At 39.1% G+C, this 21,667-nt stretch overlaps 1 protein-coding gene and 1 pseudogene across 12 annotated transcripts in view; one reads left to right on the top strand and one right to left on the bottom strand.

Moving 5' to 3' along the window:
• The window catches only part of Adam22 (ADAM metallopeptidase domain 22), a 267,323-nt gene extending 254,410 nt beyond the window's left edge, over nucleotides 1–12,913 (bottom strand). For 9 of the 12 annotated variants that reach the window (XM_008822497.2, XM_008822498.2, XM_008822504.2 and 6 more), the window contains exons 1-2: nucleotides 12,543–12,913; nucleotides 11,910–12,070 (exon numbers count right to left, since the gene is read on the bottom strand). In XM_008822497.2, the coding sequence (XP_008820719.1) occupies nucleotides 11,910–12,070; nucleotides 12,543–12,621 (240 nt within the window). In that variant the 5' untranslated portion in view covers nucleotides 12,622–12,913. The remainder of the gene's footprint in view (nucleotides 1–11,909; nucleotides 12,071–12,542) is intronic. The other 3 variants (XM_029558383.1, XM_029558384.1, XM_029558385.1) reach the window with 1 other exon arrangement.
• A 6,883-nt stretch (nucleotides 12,914–19,796) lies between these two features.
• On the top strand, nucleotides 19,797–20,559 carry LOC103725239 (annotated as a pseudogene).
• Nucleotides 20,560–21,667: the final 1,108 nt, after the last annotated feature.

The raw sequence follows: 21,667 nt of genomic DNA, 5'->3' as shown, positions 1-21,667 counted from the left end.
GGGGGGGGGGGGGAGAAAATCTACCAAAGGTCACCAGAAACGAGAAGCCATATTCACAGGAAAATGACAAACAGAAAGGAACCATGGGAGAGTGAGAGCCCTAAGGACAGGCAGGGAGAGAAACAGATGAAAAGAATTACTTAACCAAGGAAAAGCCCATATCACAGGAGGGACTTAGGAGCAGAAACACAGCACAAGGTCCTCTGTAAGTCAGCATCAACAGTTTCATTCAGTCAACACTTCCCTATCAAGTCTTATGGATGTGATTTTCTAAGCTCAAGGTCAGAAGGAAAAAAAATGGAAAGATGCATCTTCGTCCCATGCTTTTCTGTGCATTTAAATTAAAATATTTTTCACTCCATCACCCTACAACTGCAAACTTCAAATTCTCATCATCAGAACACAACCCATTAATCAATAATCTCAAATATATTTCAAATATAATTTCAAATATATTTGTAGCTTAAGCTACAAATTTATAGTACCTCTTCATTAACTATGAAAGATCATGAAGAACTTCAAGAACATCACGATAAACTTACCCCAGAAATTAAATTAAATTAAATTAGTATCTCACTCAGCACAGTACTTTTCCCCTTTTTCCCTCATAGTATAATGACACTTGACACAATTTGAACCACACTGGGATTAACACAGTCTTACCTCTAGCAGCTTAGCCAGAGGTTCCACCTTCTGTGAGAGCAATGAGCACATCTTGAATTCCCACTGCCTTCTACCCAATCAATATCCATCCAACTTAAAGGCACTTTTATGAGAAAAGCTAGAAAGAAATCTATATACAGCTAAACCAATTATAGAATCATAAAATGTAATAATGAGAATTTTTTTTTGGTCCTGAATCAAAACGTTCATCGTCTTTGGTGATGTTTAAGTTTCTATTACCATCAATAAAAACTCCTCCTAAGAAACAATGACTTAATTATCCAAAATTCCCATTATTTTCCTTAAACACTATCTAAAGCTTTTCTGGAATACATATTAAGGAACTCCTAACCACAGCTAAGCTGCAGATAATGCCAAATGTGCCTTGAAAATCACTCAGCATGCATGCATACACTCAGCAGGCAAACGACTGACAAAAATTATCAGTCATTGCAAAATCTTCCAACTCCAGTTTACAGACTTCTTCACTCAACATACATTTATCATGTGCCATTCAATGAGCCTATTGCTCATTCTATACAGATTAGGTATGGTTTTTAGAGACTCAAAAAAATCCCTGCATGAGTTAGGAAATAACTTTTAATTAGGCATCATCTTGTGACCCAGGTGGGGACTAATATCTACAGTTCAAACTACCTAATAGGGAGAAGGGTGGGCTCTTTAAAGCCCTCAACTGTCACATGCAGAACTTTAAAAAGACAGACCAAGAAGAAGAAATAGAAAGAAGGGAAGGAAGAGGAAAATTATAGAGAGGAGTGGAAGGAGGAACAAGAGGAGGAACAGGGAAAGAAGGGGAAAAGGACAGAGGAGGAAGAGTTGTTGTGACTGAACCGCGGACTTGATCCTCATAATATGGGAAACAGAAGAAATCCCAGGAACCATCAGAGCAAGTCTGGCTATGCACAGGTTCCTTTAAAAAATCTATGCCCTTAGAATTAAAAGCAAGGTCAGTCACTAAAAACATAGATTGTTGAGATTAAAAACTCAATGCCTCAGCCTCTTCCAAGTGGCTTTCTCCCTAGTTTCGCTGGGAGGATATTGGTATCGTCCCTATTAAAACAACAACAACAACAACAACAAAAAAAAAAGGCAATTATTTCCCTAAGCCTCACCTTCTCTCCTCCCCTTACTCAAAGCCTGCCCCTGCTCACATTATGTGAAAGATTAGCTCCCATAAAAGTATCTAAGCTGTTTCAAGGAAAGAGAAACTGCTTAAAGAAAAGTATGAGCAAGTACCAGGAATATCAAACTGTGTGTACCAGTCCAGCCTCAACATCCTAACCTCACTAGTGGAAGGTAATGGAGGCAATTTCTCCCAAACTAGTCTACTTAAAAGGTAAACAAATGAAAAAAAATCAGAATAGAAACTGACAACCAGTAAAGACTAGACACACAAGGCAGTGCCAAGAGAGTCAGTGTTCTAATAAGACGGCCAGCCATGAGTTCTACTCATGGTAGAATATTTTTAAATCACTTACAGAATGTGAACCCTTGAGGTCTTTCTCTAGAAAAGCATCATCCATTCCTTGTCTTCAAAGAGTTATCTAATGATCTTTACTTGCAACAGCAACAACCAAAAAGAAACAAAAAGGCAACAACTGCTAAGTCAAGTGTCTCCATATATTTCATTAATTAAGACAGTAAAAAATGAAGAATCCCTATTATGTTTTATAAACATCATTATTACATAACTTAAATATAGACATATATATATATGCACTAAAAAGAAAATTGTAGTTCCAATGGGATAAATAAAAAGAAATCTTAAATCCCAAAATTAATTTTAAAAAAGGAGAAGAAATATATTCATTTAACCTGTCAATATGTATGATTCTAATATTCTCTTCAATATAAACAACAACATATTCTGAGCAGGGGAATGAGTCAATTCTAAGCTCTGTCTCCTTCCAGGTAGAACTGCTGGCATTTCTGGATCATGACATGGCATTTTAAATTTTATTTTCAAAATCCAGTCATATATAACAACTTCTCCTAGAGAAAAGAAAAAGAACTCAAATGACAGCACAGGAAAGCTGAAAGTCTAAAATCAGTTTTTATGTCAAGTATTTTAAATTACATGTAAAATAATTATAAACTATCAAGGGAGGAGATCAGTAAGGATCAAGAGTTTCTTGAAGAAATAATGCTAGGTGTGCTCTAACACTGGGATGAGTAAGAAATCCATGATAAATCATTAGCAAAAACTTTTACAAAAAGACTATGTTATCTTAATATTTTCTTTCAGAACTCTTTTCCCATTTCTACCACTTTATTAAGCTATATCAGCTTGGGCAAGCTAATTCACTTTCATAAGCTTCAGTTTCCTCCTCTATAAAATGGGTAATAATAGTATCTAGCTTATAAAATAATGCATGTGATTCACTCATCATGGTACATGTTCAAAAAATGGGAATTCCTGTTTTTTCAACTCTTCCTCTCAATGTTTTTCTTTCTAGGACCTTTATTACCAAAGTAAGTATATCCAACTACATGTGAACACAGAAGCCATCTATTTTTGTTATTATCTGTTTCACCTGAATGATTTGACACTTGGGACCCTCAAGCTATTGGTAGTGTAAAGACATAAAAGATAGTTTGTACCTTTTCTTCTTATAAAAGATAAATGAATATAGACCTCTGTTTAGCATTCAGTATCTTCATTAATGACACTTTGGCTACAAGAGCATATATAATTTTAATGTTGACTGCTGAATAGTAAAAATTGGATTTACAATGAAAGAATATAACAATTGGTACATATCTATGGATATATCCTTCAAGAACTGCTTTTCAGCTTTTAAATGTCTACTGTCTTCATATATTCAATGTTTATTAAGAAAGTAAAAATGAAGACTACAGTGTTCTGTAAGCTTCTTTGCCATTGTATAATTTTAAATATAAACCTGTATATATTTGATACACCAAGAGAAAAATATAGTTCCAATGGGAGAAACAAAAGAAATCTTTTATCTCAATGCCAAGGACATCAAAATGTCTTGAATGCCAACTAAAGAAGCAAACATGGGGCTGAAGAGATGGCTACGTGGCTAAGAGCACTGGCTCCTCTTGTAGAGAGCACAGATTCGGTTTCTAGCAGCCACATGGTGACTCACAACCTTCTGTAATGCCAGCTCCAAGGGATCTGATGCCCTTTTCTGGCCTCCTCTGGCATTGTACACACAGATGCACTTACACATATGCCGGCAAAACACTCACACATGTTTAAAAAATGAAAACAATCTTTAAAGAAGTAAGCATTCAGTCAGTGCAGTGAAGCTGAAATGCTCGAGTTCAAAATCCCTCCTGAGCTTTTGTCTCTCTTTTTTTTTAAATTTCATGTGTATGAGTGTTTTGCCTATGTGTGTAAGTGTGCAATGCCCACAGAGGCCAAAACAAGGCATCAAATCCCCTGGAATTGGAGTTACAGATGCTTGTCAGTCACAATGTGGGTGCTGGGAACTAAACCCAACTAGCAAGTGCTCTTAACCACTGAGTCATTTCTCTAGCCCCCCTCTCAGCTTTTTTAAAGATGCAAATTATTATCTATCATATGGACTCTTGTGAGGAAGAGATGAGTTAATGAACATGTGTCTATGCGACACATAAGAAGTACCACATAAATTATCATATATTAAACATTTTTAGACTTATTTTATGTGTATACATGAGTGCCTCCATGTATGTATGTGTGCCATATGAGTGCCTGGTGCCCAGGGAGGTCAGAAGAGGGCACCTGAGACATTGGATCCCCTGGAACTTGAGTTACAGGTGGTTGTGAGTCACCATAGGGTGCTGGGAATGAAACCCAGGTCCACTGCATGAGCAGCCATTGCTCACCACTGGGCTACCCCTCTCCATTCCCTAAATACTACACATAGCAGAGTTAATGTGTATGTTCTCTTTTCTCTACTTTCTTTCCTTCTGTTTCCTTTTATTCCCCTCAAAATTTCTTCCTTTCCTTTTCTGACCCTTTATGACCATCTTCTTTCCCTTTGGGGCTTATCTGTGAGATGATATATGTGGCCTTATCATAGCCCCAATGGAGCTTTTGAATAATAGTGATCTTACAGATTCCTTTCTCTGTGTCATGAGGAAAAAAAAAAAGGTCTCTTTAAAATGGGTTCTAGTTGTTAAGAATGATGAAAAGAGGGGCTGGAGAGATGGCTCAACAGCTAAAAGCACTAGTTGTTCTAGAAGAAGACCCATGTTTGAATCCCAGGACCCACATGGTGGCTAACAACCATGCATAATTCCAATTCCAGGGGAGCCAACACCCTCTTCTGTCCTCTGTAGGCACTGCATGACATGGGTGAACTTACGTGAAGACATAACATGCATACACATAAAATTTTTAAAAAATTTTAAAGAATGATAAAAAGAACACGATGTGTTTTGCAATATGAGAAGGTAAATAAAACTGAGAATAATTTTTATATACCCTTAGGATCATTAATGTTAGTTTTCTATGTGTTGCTATAAAAAATTATCAAAGACTGGTTCCTCTGTACACATAAAATTATTCTGTGGAATTTTACAGATAACTATATGTGCATATATCAATTGAGATATCAAAAAAATAGTAATTCCTGAATTAGGAATTACTAATTCCTAATTAGTAATTAGAACATATAAGACAGGACACATAAGATCTCTTCTGTCTAGGATAAATTTGAATAAAGATTTAAGAAAGGGGCTGGAGAGATAGTTCAGTAGTTAAGAGTACTGTCTGCTCTAAGGACAGGGGTCCATTCCCAGCACCCACATGGCAGCTAACAATCATCTGTAACTCCAGTTCCAGGTAATCTGATGCCCTCTTTGGGTCTCTTCAGGCATTGCACAATATGGGTACACTTATATACATGCAGGCAATACGTTCATAAACATAAAATACAAATAATAAAGTTTGGAGAGAAAAAAGATTTAAGAGAGAGCCTCAAAGATGGTTCAGTAGGTAAGGATGCTTGTCACCTGATGAACTGAATTCAGTCCCTGGACCCTTCATGGTGCAAGGAGAGAACCAACTCCCACAAGTTGTCCTCTGACCTCCATACATGTGCCACAGAACTTACACACACACACACACACACACACACACACACGCACGCACTCTCTCTCTCTCTCTCTAAACAGATGTTAAAAAAAAAAAAAAAAAAAAAAAAAAAAAAAAAAGAAATGAAATGGGGGGGAGAGCTGGCTCAGACCTGGGTTCGATTCCCAGCCCCCACATAGCAGCTAATAACTGTCTGTAACTCCAGTTCCAGGGTATCTGATGCCCTTTTCTGACCTCCTCAGGCACTGGATGACACGGGTGCACTTACATACATGCAGGCATAACACTCATACACATAAAATAAAAATAATAAATAAAAAAACAAGAAACTTGCTTTAAAAGCTTAAAGAAAAATATATTTTCTATCTTACCTTAACTATTCAAATGTCACAAAAGTTGGTAGGTGAACAAAAATGCACTGTGAAATGTTCCCTTTCAGTTTACAGCAGAATAACAAAGTGATTGATGGTAAAACTTTAATAATATTGAGCTACTTAGTTTAATAGATGCACATTACAAAAAAAAGACGTTTGTGCTATCCTTACTAAATATGTCCAAAGCTGTAATTTCTAGCAGCCCTTTTCCTCCGGGGACGCTCTGTACTGCAAACAATTGACTGTCCAAGCCAACTCATTGCTCCCAAATGAAACAGCACAATTTTAAGGGCAGCTCACCCATACTGATGTATATGTATAAATGTATTCACAAAAAATAGAGCACACCTTCTGCTTGTCAGCTTGCTATCATTTTGCTCTTCTCCCAACTCAGTAGTGGTTATCCAAACTGTGGTAAATTATATAGCTGTGTCCTTGATATCACTTAACCAACTCCTTAAGAAGCTACAACACTTGGTAGGGGACAAGATAGAGAAAAAATAGCTCACCTATTCATGATATCAAACACTTCTAATAAGAGAAATTCTGTTGTTTATAGAGAAATAAAAGCATTGAGTATATAGTCCAGTGTGGTGGCGCATGCCTTTAATTCCAGCACTTGGGGCAGAGGCTGATCTCTGTGAGTTCAAGGCCAGCCTGGTCTACATAGTGAGTTCCAGGCCAGCTACAGGGAGACCCTGTCTCAAAAGGAAAAAAAAAAAAAAAAGCACTGAGTATAAAATAAATTATACAGAATTTCTGAAGTGATCACACAACAAAATAAATTACCAAATAACCCATTTCTGGTATTAAAGTAAATTTATGATGCTTAGGTGACAAAAGAAAAATAATCATTTATAAGCTTATTCTCAAAAACAGCCATTACAATATTACAAATATTAAACCATCAGTAAGGCTCAGTAGGTGATATCTTACCCAAGTTAGTGGCCAGTTCAAAAATATAAGTTTTATACTATTACCCACAAGTATGTAATTCCTTTAGTATAAATATCAAGATGGAAGAAAAAAAAAAGACAATACTTTGGATAGTCTCCTGCTATTTTCCAAGCTTGAAACTACTCTAAATTAAACAGCATCTTTGAAGTCAACAAGGATATTACCTTAATCAATTATGATTTCTGTGACTATTACATCTAGCATTTTATGGCATAATGAATTTCTAAATCATCCACTGGCGATAAAAATTAAGTATGTACTGAAGTAATTTACCATGCAATAAAGAAATGTTTCACAATATGGATTCATATCAATGAGATCACTGATTCACACCAACTGTCATCATTTAAACAGAACCAAATGAAATTTTTTCCAAGACAAAAGTCTTACATTCCCATTTAGGAATAAAAAGTGAAATGAGAACACATTAACACTAAAATGTGTTACACTCACCTAGTTCTTGTGAACTTTGGGAATGGAATGATTTAAAACTATGTGGTTGATGTCCTTCCCTCCTTCACTTGCTTGAGTCTACCAAGTAAGAGGTAACTCCTGAACTAATTTAAATGACCTATAAGGTCTCTTCTTTCTAGGACTATTCAATTTCATTTAGTTATGTAAATCTGAAGAATTTGTGACTTCTGGGAATGTGTTAAATTCAGGTAATTAGGGCATCATTTTTCATTCAAACGATGTCATGAAATTTCTAAAGAGCCCCCAAGCTGCCTGAGGGAGTTAAGGTTACTTAACAGACTCTTAGAGTACTTACTGTATGCAGCATTGTTATAGGTGCTTTATAACTATCACCTCACATAGAATATTTTCAGTATGTTTAGAAACTAACCTCCTATGAAGCTTAATGATATGAACCGGCATTTATCCATGAATAAAAATGAACAACCATGTTTGCTCAGTCTTTGAATTTAAAATGATTCATCTCTAATACTAGACTATCCCATAGAAGCATGAGCCTAGCCATTTAATTCTCCTTGATGAAATGCTTGAATAGCCTTCAGGACCAAGCTCCTCCTCAGCCAAATCAAAAAATTGCAACGGCATCTAGAAACTACATTCCTACCACTATGGTCCCTTAAATCTCAACTGCTTGCATTTAGCAAATTTCCACATGCCTATGCACTTGCTATTCCTTTTTTAATCTGGCCAATCCCTAATTCACTCTCAAAATACAGTTCAGACAGCACCCCCACCCCACCTCCAGAAGGCCCACTCATGGTATTAAGTGTTGGATTTTCCCTGCTTCCCCAACGGTCTGTGATCACTTCCTAACTCAAGTGCAAAGAGTAATTGTTTATCCATACATTCATTTTCCCAGTTGTCTGTGAACTCCTTAAAGGTTACAACTTGTCTTTTATCTCTAAATCGAATAGTCTTACATTTAAAAAAAAAAAATGTTAAATAACACCCACGTAAATAAATTCCTTTTAAATAAATTAAGTCAACAAATGTGTATATATATATATATATATATATATATAAACATATGCATGTCTTATAAGCTCACAGGAAAAAAATCAAATTTTATTTCTGAAATATAAAGGGAGCTGCTAAAAAAATCTCTAGGTACCTAAAATGCCCAAAGTTTTATACATTTAATTACAAAAAATAATGATAATAATAGCAAGGGTCATATAAAATCAACACAATTTTCAGGTCAAATTATAGCTCTCTGGAAATCAAACATGCCTGAATGGCAAAAAAATAAAACCCTTAGATTCTTTACTGTAGGAAACACTGGTTTATGGGGACCAGGTCTTTGGAATTCTAACTGCCAGTTTTCTGTGATGTCCAGCTGCCCAGTAAACCACACTGACTCTCCAGGTGAGGCTGACATCAAGACGTACTAATGTTTCTTTGCACAGCAGTGATAATTCCTTGCTGTAATTACTTAGATAACAACACAGCAGCATTACTTCTGCTTCTGACCTGAATTAATAATCTATTCTGTTTAACCTAAGTTCTACCAATTCACTCATGTCTCAGCAAGCACTGGAGTTACTCGTCTCAGTTATGAGATTTATTCCTGAAGAGCCTAAGGTATCTTCTGCCCCAAGTGGAAAGGCCTAAGTATCAAAACACTGAAGTAGTACTTTGTAAACAGTGAGGAAAGAAAGAGGAATAAATAGCCTGTTTTTCCAAAGTCGTGGTTTTTTTCACCAACACAGAGAAGGAAGCAGACACTAAATAATCAGCCTGAGGCAGAGGCTCTGAGTTCCTAAGTTTGATCCTGTGGTTTCCTTTTTCCTACATCTTCACTTCTTTCTCCCAGAAAGTCTCTGTGACTTCTTTTAAAGCACTGTCAACATCAGCAAAATCCAGACTATGGAAAACTGTATAATTGGATAAAAGACTTCTGTCTTAATGAATAAATTACAAGGAAAAGAACAAAAATTTTTTTAAAAGACATGGATGGAAGCAACTATACATTAAAAGAGACTTAAATAAGACTTAAATAAACAAACAAATTGCAGTCTACAGGTTTATCTGAGTTTGGGCTAAAAGAAGAAAAGGAAAAACAATTATATATGTAAAATATAAACACACATACATACATATGATATTTCTGAGACAAATGAAAGTTGTTCTAAAAAGACTGGTTACTTCATAGAATTAAAGAAGTATTCTTTAAGGCCTTCTCCACAGGAGGAAATATGTGCCTGGTACTGTAAATCTGACCAAGGATCCATGGTTGGGAGTTCACATACCACAGGTGTGAATCTATGACTATTACTCTGCTAAATAGACATAATATCAATTGCCCTGTAAATTCCTATTTCTCCACCCATAAATTAGTGCAGGTCTTGCACCTCATGAGAGAAGTTTCTTTCTGCAGCAGACACTAGTGGTTAACATAGAAACTCAAAACTGATCAATGTGGAGAGATTATGTGTCAGTAGTGCTTAGCCACAAATGCAACACCCATATCCTCCCTCTCCAAGGCTCAGGAACCACTGTAGAAAAGGGGCAAAAAGCTATTAAGAGCCAGAAGTCAGAGAGAACTGGAACAAAACAGTGTCTTCTGACATGACAGGACTGGTGCATGCATGAATTCATAGCAGCTGTGGTTGCCTGCATAAGACCTGCACAAGATCAAGCTAGTGAACGTTCTGGCATGGATGGGAGGGGCTCATAAGCCCCCACCCCTAACTGAGGAGCTATAGAGAACTGGTACCTTCTGGCAGAGGGAGAAAGAGTTTTAAGGATGTGGTTCCTGGTAGGTCAGACACACTCCATGGATGGCAACATATCCAGGAGTATATGGGCAACACAAATTGGACTCAATTATTTGAAGGGAAAAAAAAAAGGACACAAAATTGGGAGGGGTGGATGGTGGGAGGAATTAGGGATATATGAAATTCTCAAAGAATTAATAAAACTATGTAAGGAATTATTCTTATTAATATGATAATACTTTAAGATAATCCTTACTTTTCAGAGTTACATTATTGAAATTTTTAATAAACAAAATACTATTTGCTTCAATGTGATAGGCTGAGGGAAGAAAATCATTAGGGTGCAGATAAAGTAAGACAAGCTATGTTATTAATCTCTGAAGCTGGGGTTCATTATATCATTCTGCCTGTGTGTCTGCATTTTTAAAATCAAGGGCTACAAATGAGCATGAGAGTATTCTGTCACGGAAATAATCCTAGCTAACTGAAAAATAACACAGAGATCCTCTACTTCTGCAGTTTTTCCATGGAAGGTCAAAATGAAAAAGGGAACTAGGCAGTTACCCAACATTAATTCAAATAACAAAATCCTTCATTAAACCTTGGCATATTAGGTTTTCTACTACAATAATTTAACTTTGATAGATACTACAGTAGCCCTAAATTTCCTACATATGTTAACAAAGTTTTAATGGAACCAAGTATTTGGCTATAAATACAGATTTAAATATTTCCTTTTCTCTATCTGTCCACACACATGAATAGCTTATTATACTATCACATCACATTTATCTTAAATTATTTTTGAATATATTTATGCATGTGAAAATGTTCAGCTTGTCTTTGCTTCAGTACAGTCTACAAAAATTTTCAACTACATAAATTTCAGATGTTCTTACAGATGGCTGAACTGCCTATCAGATTGATGCATACAAAAAAATTTTTAAAAATTTACGTAGTCCCAAAAGTACATAAAATTAGCAACTTCAAAATAATTCTCAAACATATCTGGGAATATGTGTTTTTGACTGATATTGATCTAAATACAGGTAGAGCAATAAATTAGATTTTTAAAAACAATTTATAAGTAACCAATACACAATATTGCCCTAATTACAACTGTGAAAAAGGTAAGGAAGTCCCCCTTTGTGGAAGTTAGATGTGAATGGGCAAACGTTTTGTGTTCACAAATCTAAGTGAGCAGGGAATTTTGAAATTCAGTTTTAGTTCGGGTTTCTTAGGAACCCCGAGTTTTCTTCCCTTCTTTCTACAGCACAAATTTTGGGTTATAAAGCCTTCTCTCAGGATTAAAACAACAACGATGATGATGCAAATTGTGCCCAAATACAATCTTCTTCCCCGGTGCACCTCTTTTGCTGGAGCAAGGGCAGAGGGTCTCGGCCTCCCACCCCTTCGCTCAGGTTACAGAGCTGCTAGAAGCATCCCTCCCACACAAACTCCCCTTCAGCAAAATCCTCCGTCTGTGCTTCTTTGGGTTCTTTTTTTTGTTTTTGTCTCCTTTTTTGCACGGGGAGCATCAAGCATGAGTCGCATTAGGACAGTGCTCATCTCACCACGTCTCCAGGGCAATCCTGAGCAAACGTGGGGTCCCAGGGCTACCCGGAGTACCACCTTCCGCACCGCGCCGCTCACCTGTCGGTCGCCAGGGTCGCCCCGCACCCGTGTGTTGAGCTTGTAGTGCCGAGTTTGGTCTTCGCCACCCGAGCGGTAGATGAGGCGCAGTGGCACGATGCTCTGGCGCTCCAGGAAGCGGTTTTCCTCGCCCCTCTCCAGTTCTGCCAGTGAGGCGTCTCCTTGCGGGCAGGAAGGAGAGCAGGAGGGAGTGGAGAGAAAAGGCAGAAATAATGACCCTGACCCACTCCTCCAACCTATGGTCCTGTATCTCCCCAAGGAAAATTCCCGACCTCCTCCCTCTAGGACCCCATCTGGGAAGGATGCACACACCAGCTGGAGAGCTGTGGTCCAGCTCATCTGAAAGCATCCAGGATCGGGCCCAGAAACACGGCACCCCTTTTCCTATCCTCATTCCTCTTCAGAAGAAAACAACCATTTGCCCCAAGGCTGTTAATACACCCTCAAACATTAACAGATGCTTCTTTTCTCATCGCCCTTCAAAAAAAAAAAAAAAAAAAAAAAAATAAAAAAAAAAAAAAAAAAAAAAAAAGACCTACCGCCCGCTTGGAAATAGGGATGCGGCTTTTGCAGAGGGCTCCAAGGAGCCCTGGAAAATGGTTCATCCCGAAGCCACGGCGGCCGGGAACTTACCTGCCTGGCCGCAGCGCGCTGGGGGGCAGGTCCCCAGGGCGCAGAGCAGCCCAAAGGACACGGCCAGCGCTGCCTGCATGGTGGCAGCGCTCAGCTCCTCATGCCGCTGCCGCGGGCTCCCCGCGCCCTGCGCTCCGCTCCCCGCCGCCCCCTCCCAGTCCGCGCCGCTGCCGCAGCTGCAGCCAAGCTGCAGCCTCCGCCGCCGCTGCCTCAGTGCTGCATTGTGCCTCGAGGGCGCTTCCGCTGGCGGGGGGAGCGAGCGAGTGCTGCATTGGGCGGTAGGCTGTAGCTAAGTGGCTTCTAGCGCCTCCCACCTCACGCCCGGGCACAGGCTCCGGCGGGCGGCGAGCGCTCGGCGGGGAGCGAGCGCCGGTGCGGAGAGAGCGCCGCAGCCCTGGACCCCGCGCTCCGCTGGGGCGCGCAGGAGAGTCGGCTGGGAAATGTAGTTCCCTCTCCGCATCCTGCTGGTTGTTACGACCATGCCAGACGGCCGCAACCTGGAGATCTCGAGGTCCTCCGCGTTTTGCAGACCTGAGGGAGGAAAAGCGCGCGTAAGAGGTCACTGCGGGCGGGTCTCCTGGCACCCCACCCGAGGCATCTGCACCATGCGGCAGCCGGCGTTCATCCACTTTGCCCGCAAGAGCTGTAGTGTTGCCTGAGTTAGTACTTACCCGAGAGCATTGTCCCGAGTACGTGCCAAGTAAATCAGTCGACAAAGACGGATTGAGGATGTATTGAGGACCTACTGTGTGCCAGGTAGTTGACAACCGTAAAGGACCTGAGTGTGAGACACCTATTCTCAGATGCAATTAAGAAAGCGACTTTTTTGGTAAGAATTTAACCAAGCCACTTTTTAAAAGCAGCTGTTCATTTCATTTTCTTTTCAATAAAGCGTGGGAAATGTGCCGGTAATAATACCTAGATGGGAGTGGTTAACTTAACCCAAGAGAATCAGAGGAAACCTCCCAAAGGTCTAGGCGGATTCTTGAGTGTGATTCGGCCCGGTTCTCCAGGTTGTGTCTTCTCTAATAATCAGCCAGCCTTGAACCTGTGCTGGAAAAACAGGAACTGTATTTTCTCAGGCTGCTTATCCTATCCCCCCCCCCATTACAAACATTGAAAACCCATGAGGATAAAAATAGCAAAAACATAATTGTTAACATAATTAACACTTGTGCATTACAGATTTTGAAATTCACATACACTGTCATTTGATCCTTGGATCAAAAATTTGGTCAGGAGACTAGAGAGATTGCTCAGTGGTTAAGAGCACTGGCTGCTCCTGCAGAGGACTGGGGTTCAGTTCCCAGCATCCACGTGGTGGCTAACAACCATAGATAACTACGGTTCTAGGAGATCCAAAGCCCTCTTTTGACTTCCGTGGGCATTGCACAACATGGGTGCATATATGCATGCAGGCAATACACTCATACACATAAAGTAAAAATAATGAATAAAGTATTTTTCAAAAATTTGAGAAGAGAAAATTCGGAACTAGAGCTGTATTTTCCATACCACTAGTCACATGGGGCTTCTTAACTTCAAATAAAATTTAATATTCAATTCCTCAGTCACAATCTCCATATTTCATGCTCTGAACTCATGACTAGTGATTTCTGTATTGGACAGCAAGCATATACGATGTTTCCAAGGTCCCATGCTGTGGCTAGTCATAAGGCTGACCAGGGCCTGTGTGTCTTGCTTGCAGGTTTTAGTCTTTTCCTACATCTCCTTGGTGGAAAACTGTGTTTGGGAAACCTTGACTTTGATTCTGGTTCTATAGAACATACAGAAAAGCAGAATCCTCTGAGACTTTTTGCATGCTCATTTCTCTTTCCCTAGAAGAAGCTGGGAGGTGTTACTGTTTTGTTTTTAATCTCTTCCTCATGTGGTATGGACTTAGGTTCCTTCACCTGAAAATATGCTCCAGTAGGTCATGCCCTACCTAAAGTGTGTTATCCAGAGTTTATTACAATATAGGCTTGGTTTTATAAGCAATAATACAAAAGCAATCTCTCTTTTTTGTTGTTCTAAACTAAAGAATATTCTATCATATTTTGGAAACTACAAGTCATGAAGCTTATTAGCATTTAAAGAAATTTAAAGTCTTCAAATCAGTGAGATATTTAAGAATTTTATGTGGCCTGCAGTTGCCTGTAGCTTGAATAAGATTTCAGTTCTACCATTAGACCCTATTACAGGATATCCCCTTGTGGCTACAGTAGAAGAGAATTGGAGCCTAAGGACATAAGAAGTTATTCCTTTTCCTCACCTACACCATGGGCCCAAATTCCTAACCCAGTTCTCTTGGTTGAAAGAATAAGTTATGTAAGTTTTAAAATCATTACATTAATGTAAATATAGAGCAATTTTTCATTTTTAGGATGTTTGGACTATTTTAAATAATTTCAAATGCTAAACATATCAGCTTCATGTAATAAAAATTTAAATAGCTTTTTTAAAAGTTTGTCTTAACTTGTGCTGATACAAGAAAAATAGCACAGACTGGGTAACTTAAGTAACAAACATTTAGGGAATTGGGTTGTATGTAACTCAGTTTTGAATTTGACTCTTAGAACTGCAAAGCGTAACAAAATACAACAACCCATCAACAAAAATGAAAACATTTCTCACAGGCTAGAGGGGAGAAAATCCAAGAGCAAGGCAGATCCGGTGTCTGGTAAGGGATACTTTCTGGCTTATGGACAGCAGCCTTCTTATCTCTGTACTCTTATGTGATATAGCAGAGCTCTCTTTTCCTTTATTAGGCAGACACTAATTCAGTCATGGCAGTTTCACCCTCATACCCAAGGCCCCATCTTTAAATACCATCACAGTGAGGCATCAGTACATAGATTTTGGAGTGACACATTCGGTCCTTAGCAGAGGTTAAAAGATGCCACTTGTCATATTTGTAGTTCTGAAATGCTAGGTGTATCAGAAAACACTAATAAGTGAGAAATTATTTTTTCATTGCTCATGTATAGTGTTTTTGTATGTGTATGGATATGTGTGTAAGTGCATGTGCACATGTATGTGGAAGCTAGAAGACAACCTTGAGTGTCACCAAGTAACCTGGAGCTCACCAAGTAAATTAGGCTGACTGACTAGCAAACCTCAGAAATCCAACTGTCTCTGCCTCCCCAGAGCTGGAATTACAAGCCTGCTCTGTGCCCATCTTTTTAAACGGATTCTATGGCTCAAACGCAGATGCTCCTGTCTATAAAGCAAGCACCTTGCCAACTAAACTATCTCCCAGACCCTAAGTTATAGTTTACCTTAAAATTTTTATTTGGGGGGGGGGGTCCTGGAGAGAGACGGCTCAGTGGTTAAGAGCACTGGCTGCTCTTGCAGAGGACCCGGGTTCGAGTCCCAGCATCCACATGGAGGCTATGAACCGTCCTTAACTCCAGTTCCAGGGGAATCTGAAGCCCTCTTCTGACCTCCAAAGCATTGCACGACACAGGTGCACTCACATACATGCAGGCAATACGCTCATACACATAAAATAAAAATAATAAATAATTTTCTAAAATTTTTATTTGGTAACATATTGCCAATAACCACATATTCTTAGAAGACAAGTTTCTTCTAGTGCCTTACTTGCCATCACACAAAAAAAGAAAATTTAGAACAATTGAGTTTTTCCAAATAAACCATGAGCTGGGCGTGGTGGCACACACCTTTAATCCCAGCACTTGGGAGGCAGAGGCAAATGGATCTTTGAATTCAACACTAACCTGGTCTACATAGTGAGTTCCAGGTCAGCTGGGGCTACAAGGAGACCTTGTCTCAAAAAGACAGAAAAATAAATAAATAAAATAAACCATGAAACTCAGTTAAGTCAGAGAAATCCTTTTATTTATTATTTTTATGTGTATGAGTGTATTGCTTGCATATATGTAAGTGTACCTGTGTCATGCAATGCCCCCAGAGGTCAGAAGAAGGCATCATAACCCCTGGAACTGGAGTTACACCATGTGGGTGCTGGGAACCAAATCTGAGTCCTCTGCAAGAGAGCCAGTACTCTTAACCACTGAGCCATCTCTCCAGCCCCTTAAGTCAAAGAATTCTTACTCTGTTACAAGGTCCAAGAAACAAATGATTTTTCATACTCTTTCTGTTATTGCTCTTTTTTTTGTGGAAATGACCTTTATAAAATACTCTGGACAAATACTCTGGTTACCTAACCTTGTAACCAAAAAGTTAATCTCAGCTTGTTTATAATGTACACAAGTTCACTGGGCTATGTGCTCCTCTTGTGACTTGGGCATATGACCATGATCCTTCCTTACCCTGGATCCCAAATAATGTATGAATGTACCTGTGCATGTTGACATATCAAGTGCTGCAAACAGCACTTATCTCATTGAAAGCAATGAGAGAAATTGATAACATCTGTTGTGGTTGTGTGCGTGTACTGTTCAAAGTTAGTAGGGGCCAGAAGGAACATAATCCTTTGATAAAGGTTCATTTTTACTTCCCCATTTCATGCTGGACAAATTGTTTCAATAAAAGAAAGAGCTAGCCTTTGTTCTCGAGCACAGTTCCAAGAGAATTCTGGAGAAGTAGCTTCTCAGCAATTTGGACTTAAAATGAATGCTGAGTCAGGCTGTCTTTATTTAAGCATCGCCGTAAGGTGGAATCACATAATAACTGTTATATTTTTGTTTTTGTTTTGCTTGGTTGATTTATTTTGGAAGGACAGGTTCTCTTGTAGATCAGGCTGGCCTCAACTTTGCTATGTAGCCAAAGATGGCCTTGAACTCCTCAGCCTCCTGCCTCAGCATCCCAAGTACTGGACTAAGAGCATACACAACCATGTCTGCCTCTGTTATTTCTCTTTTCCCCCCATTGGTGTATATTCATTGTACATGGATCATGTTACAAAAGGACATTTATATACAAATACTTATGTTCTTCGAGCGTCTATAATATAGTTTCCCCATAGCCTCCACCCTGCGCTTTCATACCCCTCTCCTCTGTCAGTCACCTTTGTTCCCCCTTAGATACTTTCACTTCTGAGACCAAATTCTGTTTTTTGGTTTTTTGTGTGTGGTTTTGTTGTCTCATATTTTTGAGACAGGGTCCCCCTGTACCCCCAACTGGCCTGGAACTCACTATGTAGACCAGGCTGGCCTTGAACTCACAGAGATCCACCTGCTTCTGCCTCCCAAGTGCTGAGATTAAAGGTGTGCACCACCACCCCGGCTCAAGACTGAATTCTTTTAATATGACTGCATCCAGTGGCATCCATTTTCGTGCAAATAACATAACTTTGTTCCTCTTTGTGGCCAAAAAAGCAATTTTACTGTATAAATATATACCACATTTTCTTTATTCATCTGTTGATGGATACCTAGGTTTGATTCTGTGACTTAGCTATTATGAATAGTGCTGCAGTAAACTTTAATGTGCACCTGTGTATGCTTGTTTAATGTTTGGGAAATTTAGTCTGATGAATTTTTTAATTATTTGGTGGTGAATCAAAGAATGAGTAAAAATGATCATGCTATTTTTACAAAAAGTAAGGTTGTAGGCTAAACCTAAAATTTAAGAAATCTATATTTAGGGCTAATGAAATAGCTTAGCAAGTAAAAGCACTTGCCACCAAACAGGGTAACCTGAGTGCAGTATACAGGGTAGAAGGAGAGAAATGACTTGTCTCTGATTTCCATGAATGCACCATGGCATGTGTATACACAAAAATTAATTAATTAATTGATTGATTAATTTTTTGAAAGAAAACATGTTTTAAATATCATGAGATATCTAACACCAATGAAATAAAATAATGGTAAATATTCCTTTTGTAGTTTGAGAATGCTACAGTCTCTGTGCCTCTACACAAGGAATATGCAGTTGCAGTCACTCATCCCTGTGACCTTCCAGGAAAGAACAGGTAGCAATTTAGCTGAGAGAGAAAGCATTGCTGCCTGGCACCATGGCTCTCAGCTTACCCTCTTTCCTATTGCTGCAAATGTATTAAGAAGGCTTTCTACTATAACTTCAGATACAGTGTTTAATGACAGGAAAATTCTTTAGGGAAGATTGACATGTTCTAAAACTGGATCATGGTGATGATTGCCCAATTCTGAATGATTTGATGAAAAATGTTAAACTATGTATAGTGACTTGGAAGGCTTTTTTAAGGAAAATAAATTATGCATCAATAAAGCTATTAAAGGAAAAGGAGATTCTAAAGAAGGAAGATTCTTGGGCTAGAGCGATGGCTCAGCACTTAAGGGCACTAGTTTTCGCAGAAGACCACGTTCAAATCTCAGCACCCACCTGGCAGCTAACAACCATCCATAACTCCAGTTCCAGGGGATCTGACACCATCTTCTGTCCCCTAAGAGCATTGCACAACATGGGTACACTTACACATATGCAGACCTAACACTCATACACATAAAATAAAAATAAATATTTTTTTAAAAAGAAGGTCCTTAATTTAACCTAAAGTTAGGTTTCAGGTTGGGGAGGGGGGGCAAGTTCACAGCAAAGATAACCTCTGTGTTCTCACTGCTCTGAAAAAATAGCATTAAATAAAGGATTGAACAGAAGATTGATTGATAATATGACAAAAAGAAAAGGTTTTGCTGGTGCCAGACACATGTCAGGTATCATTTTTAATTCTGAATAATTCTATTTTAAGGGTGAGCTAATTCTCTCTCTCTCTCTCTCTCTCTCTCTCTCTCTCTCCATATATATGTTTTGTATATATACATATATATGTATATATATGGTAGGAATTATTCCTTTTGAAAGGGGGAGGTTCTGTGACATCAGAATGCTGATCTGCAACTGTATAATAAGCTATTTGAGAGTAAAGTGTTGGTAGTCACAAAGACTGGGTCAGAAGATTCAATTATACTGATCTTTTTATGTGTTTTGTAAGCCTCATATTAAAAATTGTAAATGTGTTCAGCAGTATTGCTACATCACATATTTTCTTTGTTGAAACAAGTTCCCTAACTCTGGCTTGCCTTAAACTCCCTGTGTACCAAGGATGGCCTTGAGCTTCTGATACTCCTCCTTCTGCCTCCTGAGTGCTGAGATTACAGGGGTAATCACTACACAAGGTTTCCTCACATATGTTTGACTAGAGGAGTCGCTAAAAGAATAAAAATGAAGTTTCTAATGTTTAAAACTGTTTATAAGGCCAGACATTCCCAGCCACTGTGGTTTCCTGCTTCAACAGTGCCTGAACCAAACCAGGGTGGAGCCCTCTGCCCCGAGAGGGCGGCTCCGAGCCACAGCCCTGTGCCACCTCCTCCCACTAGAGAGGCTGCCACCATGACCACCTCATCCACTCAGCTGTGCCAGAACTACCGCATCCAGTTACAGGGCTCGGAGGTTGCCATCAACCACCAGATCAACCCGGAGCTCTAAGCTTCCTTACGTCTACGTGTTCTTGTCTTGTTACTTCGATTGTGATGATGTGACTTTGAAGAACTTTGCCAAATACCTTGTCAACCAATGTCCTGAGGAACATCTGAGAAACTGATGAAGCCGTAGAACCAGCCAGGTGACTGGATTTACCTACAGGATATCAAGAAACCAGACCCAGATGACTGGGAGAGCAAGCTGAATGCAATGGAGTGTGCCTTACACTTGGAAAAGAGTGTGAATCCATAACTACTGGAACTACCCAAACTGCCCACTGACAGAAATGACCCCCACTTCTGTGACTTCATTGAGACGCATTACTTGAAGAGCAGGTGAAATTCATCAAAGAACTACCTTGCTGCAAGAGGGAGCCCTTGAATCTGGCATGGCAGACTATCTCTTTGACAAGCACACCTTGGGACACAGAGATAACGAAAAACAGCTAAGCCGACTTCCCCAAAACCATAGACGGACTTCACAGGTCACCAAGGCAGTACATGCTGGTCGGGGCCACCTTTCCCTTTTCTGTGAGTTGTACCAAAACATCTGCTTAAGTTCTTTAATTTGTACCATTCTTTCAAAAAAAAGAAATTTGGAACCCCCCCCCAAATGTTTATAAACTTTAAAAAAGTCCTATTGAAATATAAATGTATATTCTCATCAGAAAGGAGAAATACATAAAAATGTGTTTGTATAAAAAGCTAAAGTGTTACATACATTATGATTTGAAATCTAAGCCAGAAAACTAAGTTAAACTGTGATTATCATTTTAAAAAATATTTTATTTATTTTTATTTTTATTATTTATGTGTATGAGTATATTGCCTGCATGTATGTGAGTGCCCCTGTGTAATGCAATGCCGAGGAGGTCAGAAGAGGGCATCGTTGGATTCCCTGGTCCTGGAGTTAAGGTTGGTTCATAGCTGCCATGTGGGTGCTGGGAATTGAACCTGGGTCCTCTGCAAGAGCAGTCAGTGCTCTTAACCACTGAGCCATCTCTCCAGCCCCAATTATCAAATAATTTTAAGATAATTTATATTTTCTGTGTGGCTAAGAACTAGCAGCAACATTCGAATAAAATAAGATAGGACTATAGTAAGACACTAAGATACTGAAAAGGTAATACATTTAATCAACATATGCAATTTCATAAAACAATTTCTCCAAGATGAATTAGGGTAAGGGCCAGGAAATAGTCTTCAAATCTTTTTTATGTATATTTTATTTATTATTTTTATTTTATGTGTGTGAGTGTATTGCCTGCATACATGTAAGGGCATCTGTGTCATGCAATGCCCACTGAGGTCAGAAGAAGGCATTGGATCCTCTGGAACTGGAGTTACAGATGGTTGTTAGCCACCATGTGGGTGCTGGGAACAGAACCTGGGTCCTCTGTAATAGCAGCCATTACTCTTAACTACTGAGCCATCTCTCCAGCCCCATCTCCAGACCTTTTTTAACCAGAGTGCTTCTGGAGTTACTTGTGTATGTGTTTCTATTCCTGTTTTATAACTGAATTAAATTAGAAATCAAAAGTACAAAGATAAATGGACCTTCCCTCAAAGTACTTAGTGATTAAACAACACAATCTAATGAACACATGACTCAAAGAAGATATCTTAAAAGAAATGTTTAAATATCTTGAACTAAATGAAAATGAAAATAGAACTTAGCAACTTTGGAGGTGTAGTGGAAGTAGCCTTAGAGGTGATGCCTCCATGTCCCCATTTTAG

Source organism: Nannospalax galili, unplaced genomic scaffold (genome assembly GCF_000622305.1).
Source record: "Nannospalax galili isolate Female #2095 unplaced genomic scaffold, S.galili_v1.0 scaffold85, whole genome shotgun sequence".
Taxonomy (NCBI): domain Eukaryota; kingdom Metazoa; phylum Chordata; class Mammalia; order Rodentia; family Spalacidae; genus Nannospalax; species Nannospalax galili.
Note: the sequence above shows the minus strand (reverse complement) of the source record. Positions and strands in the feature narration are given on the sequence as shown.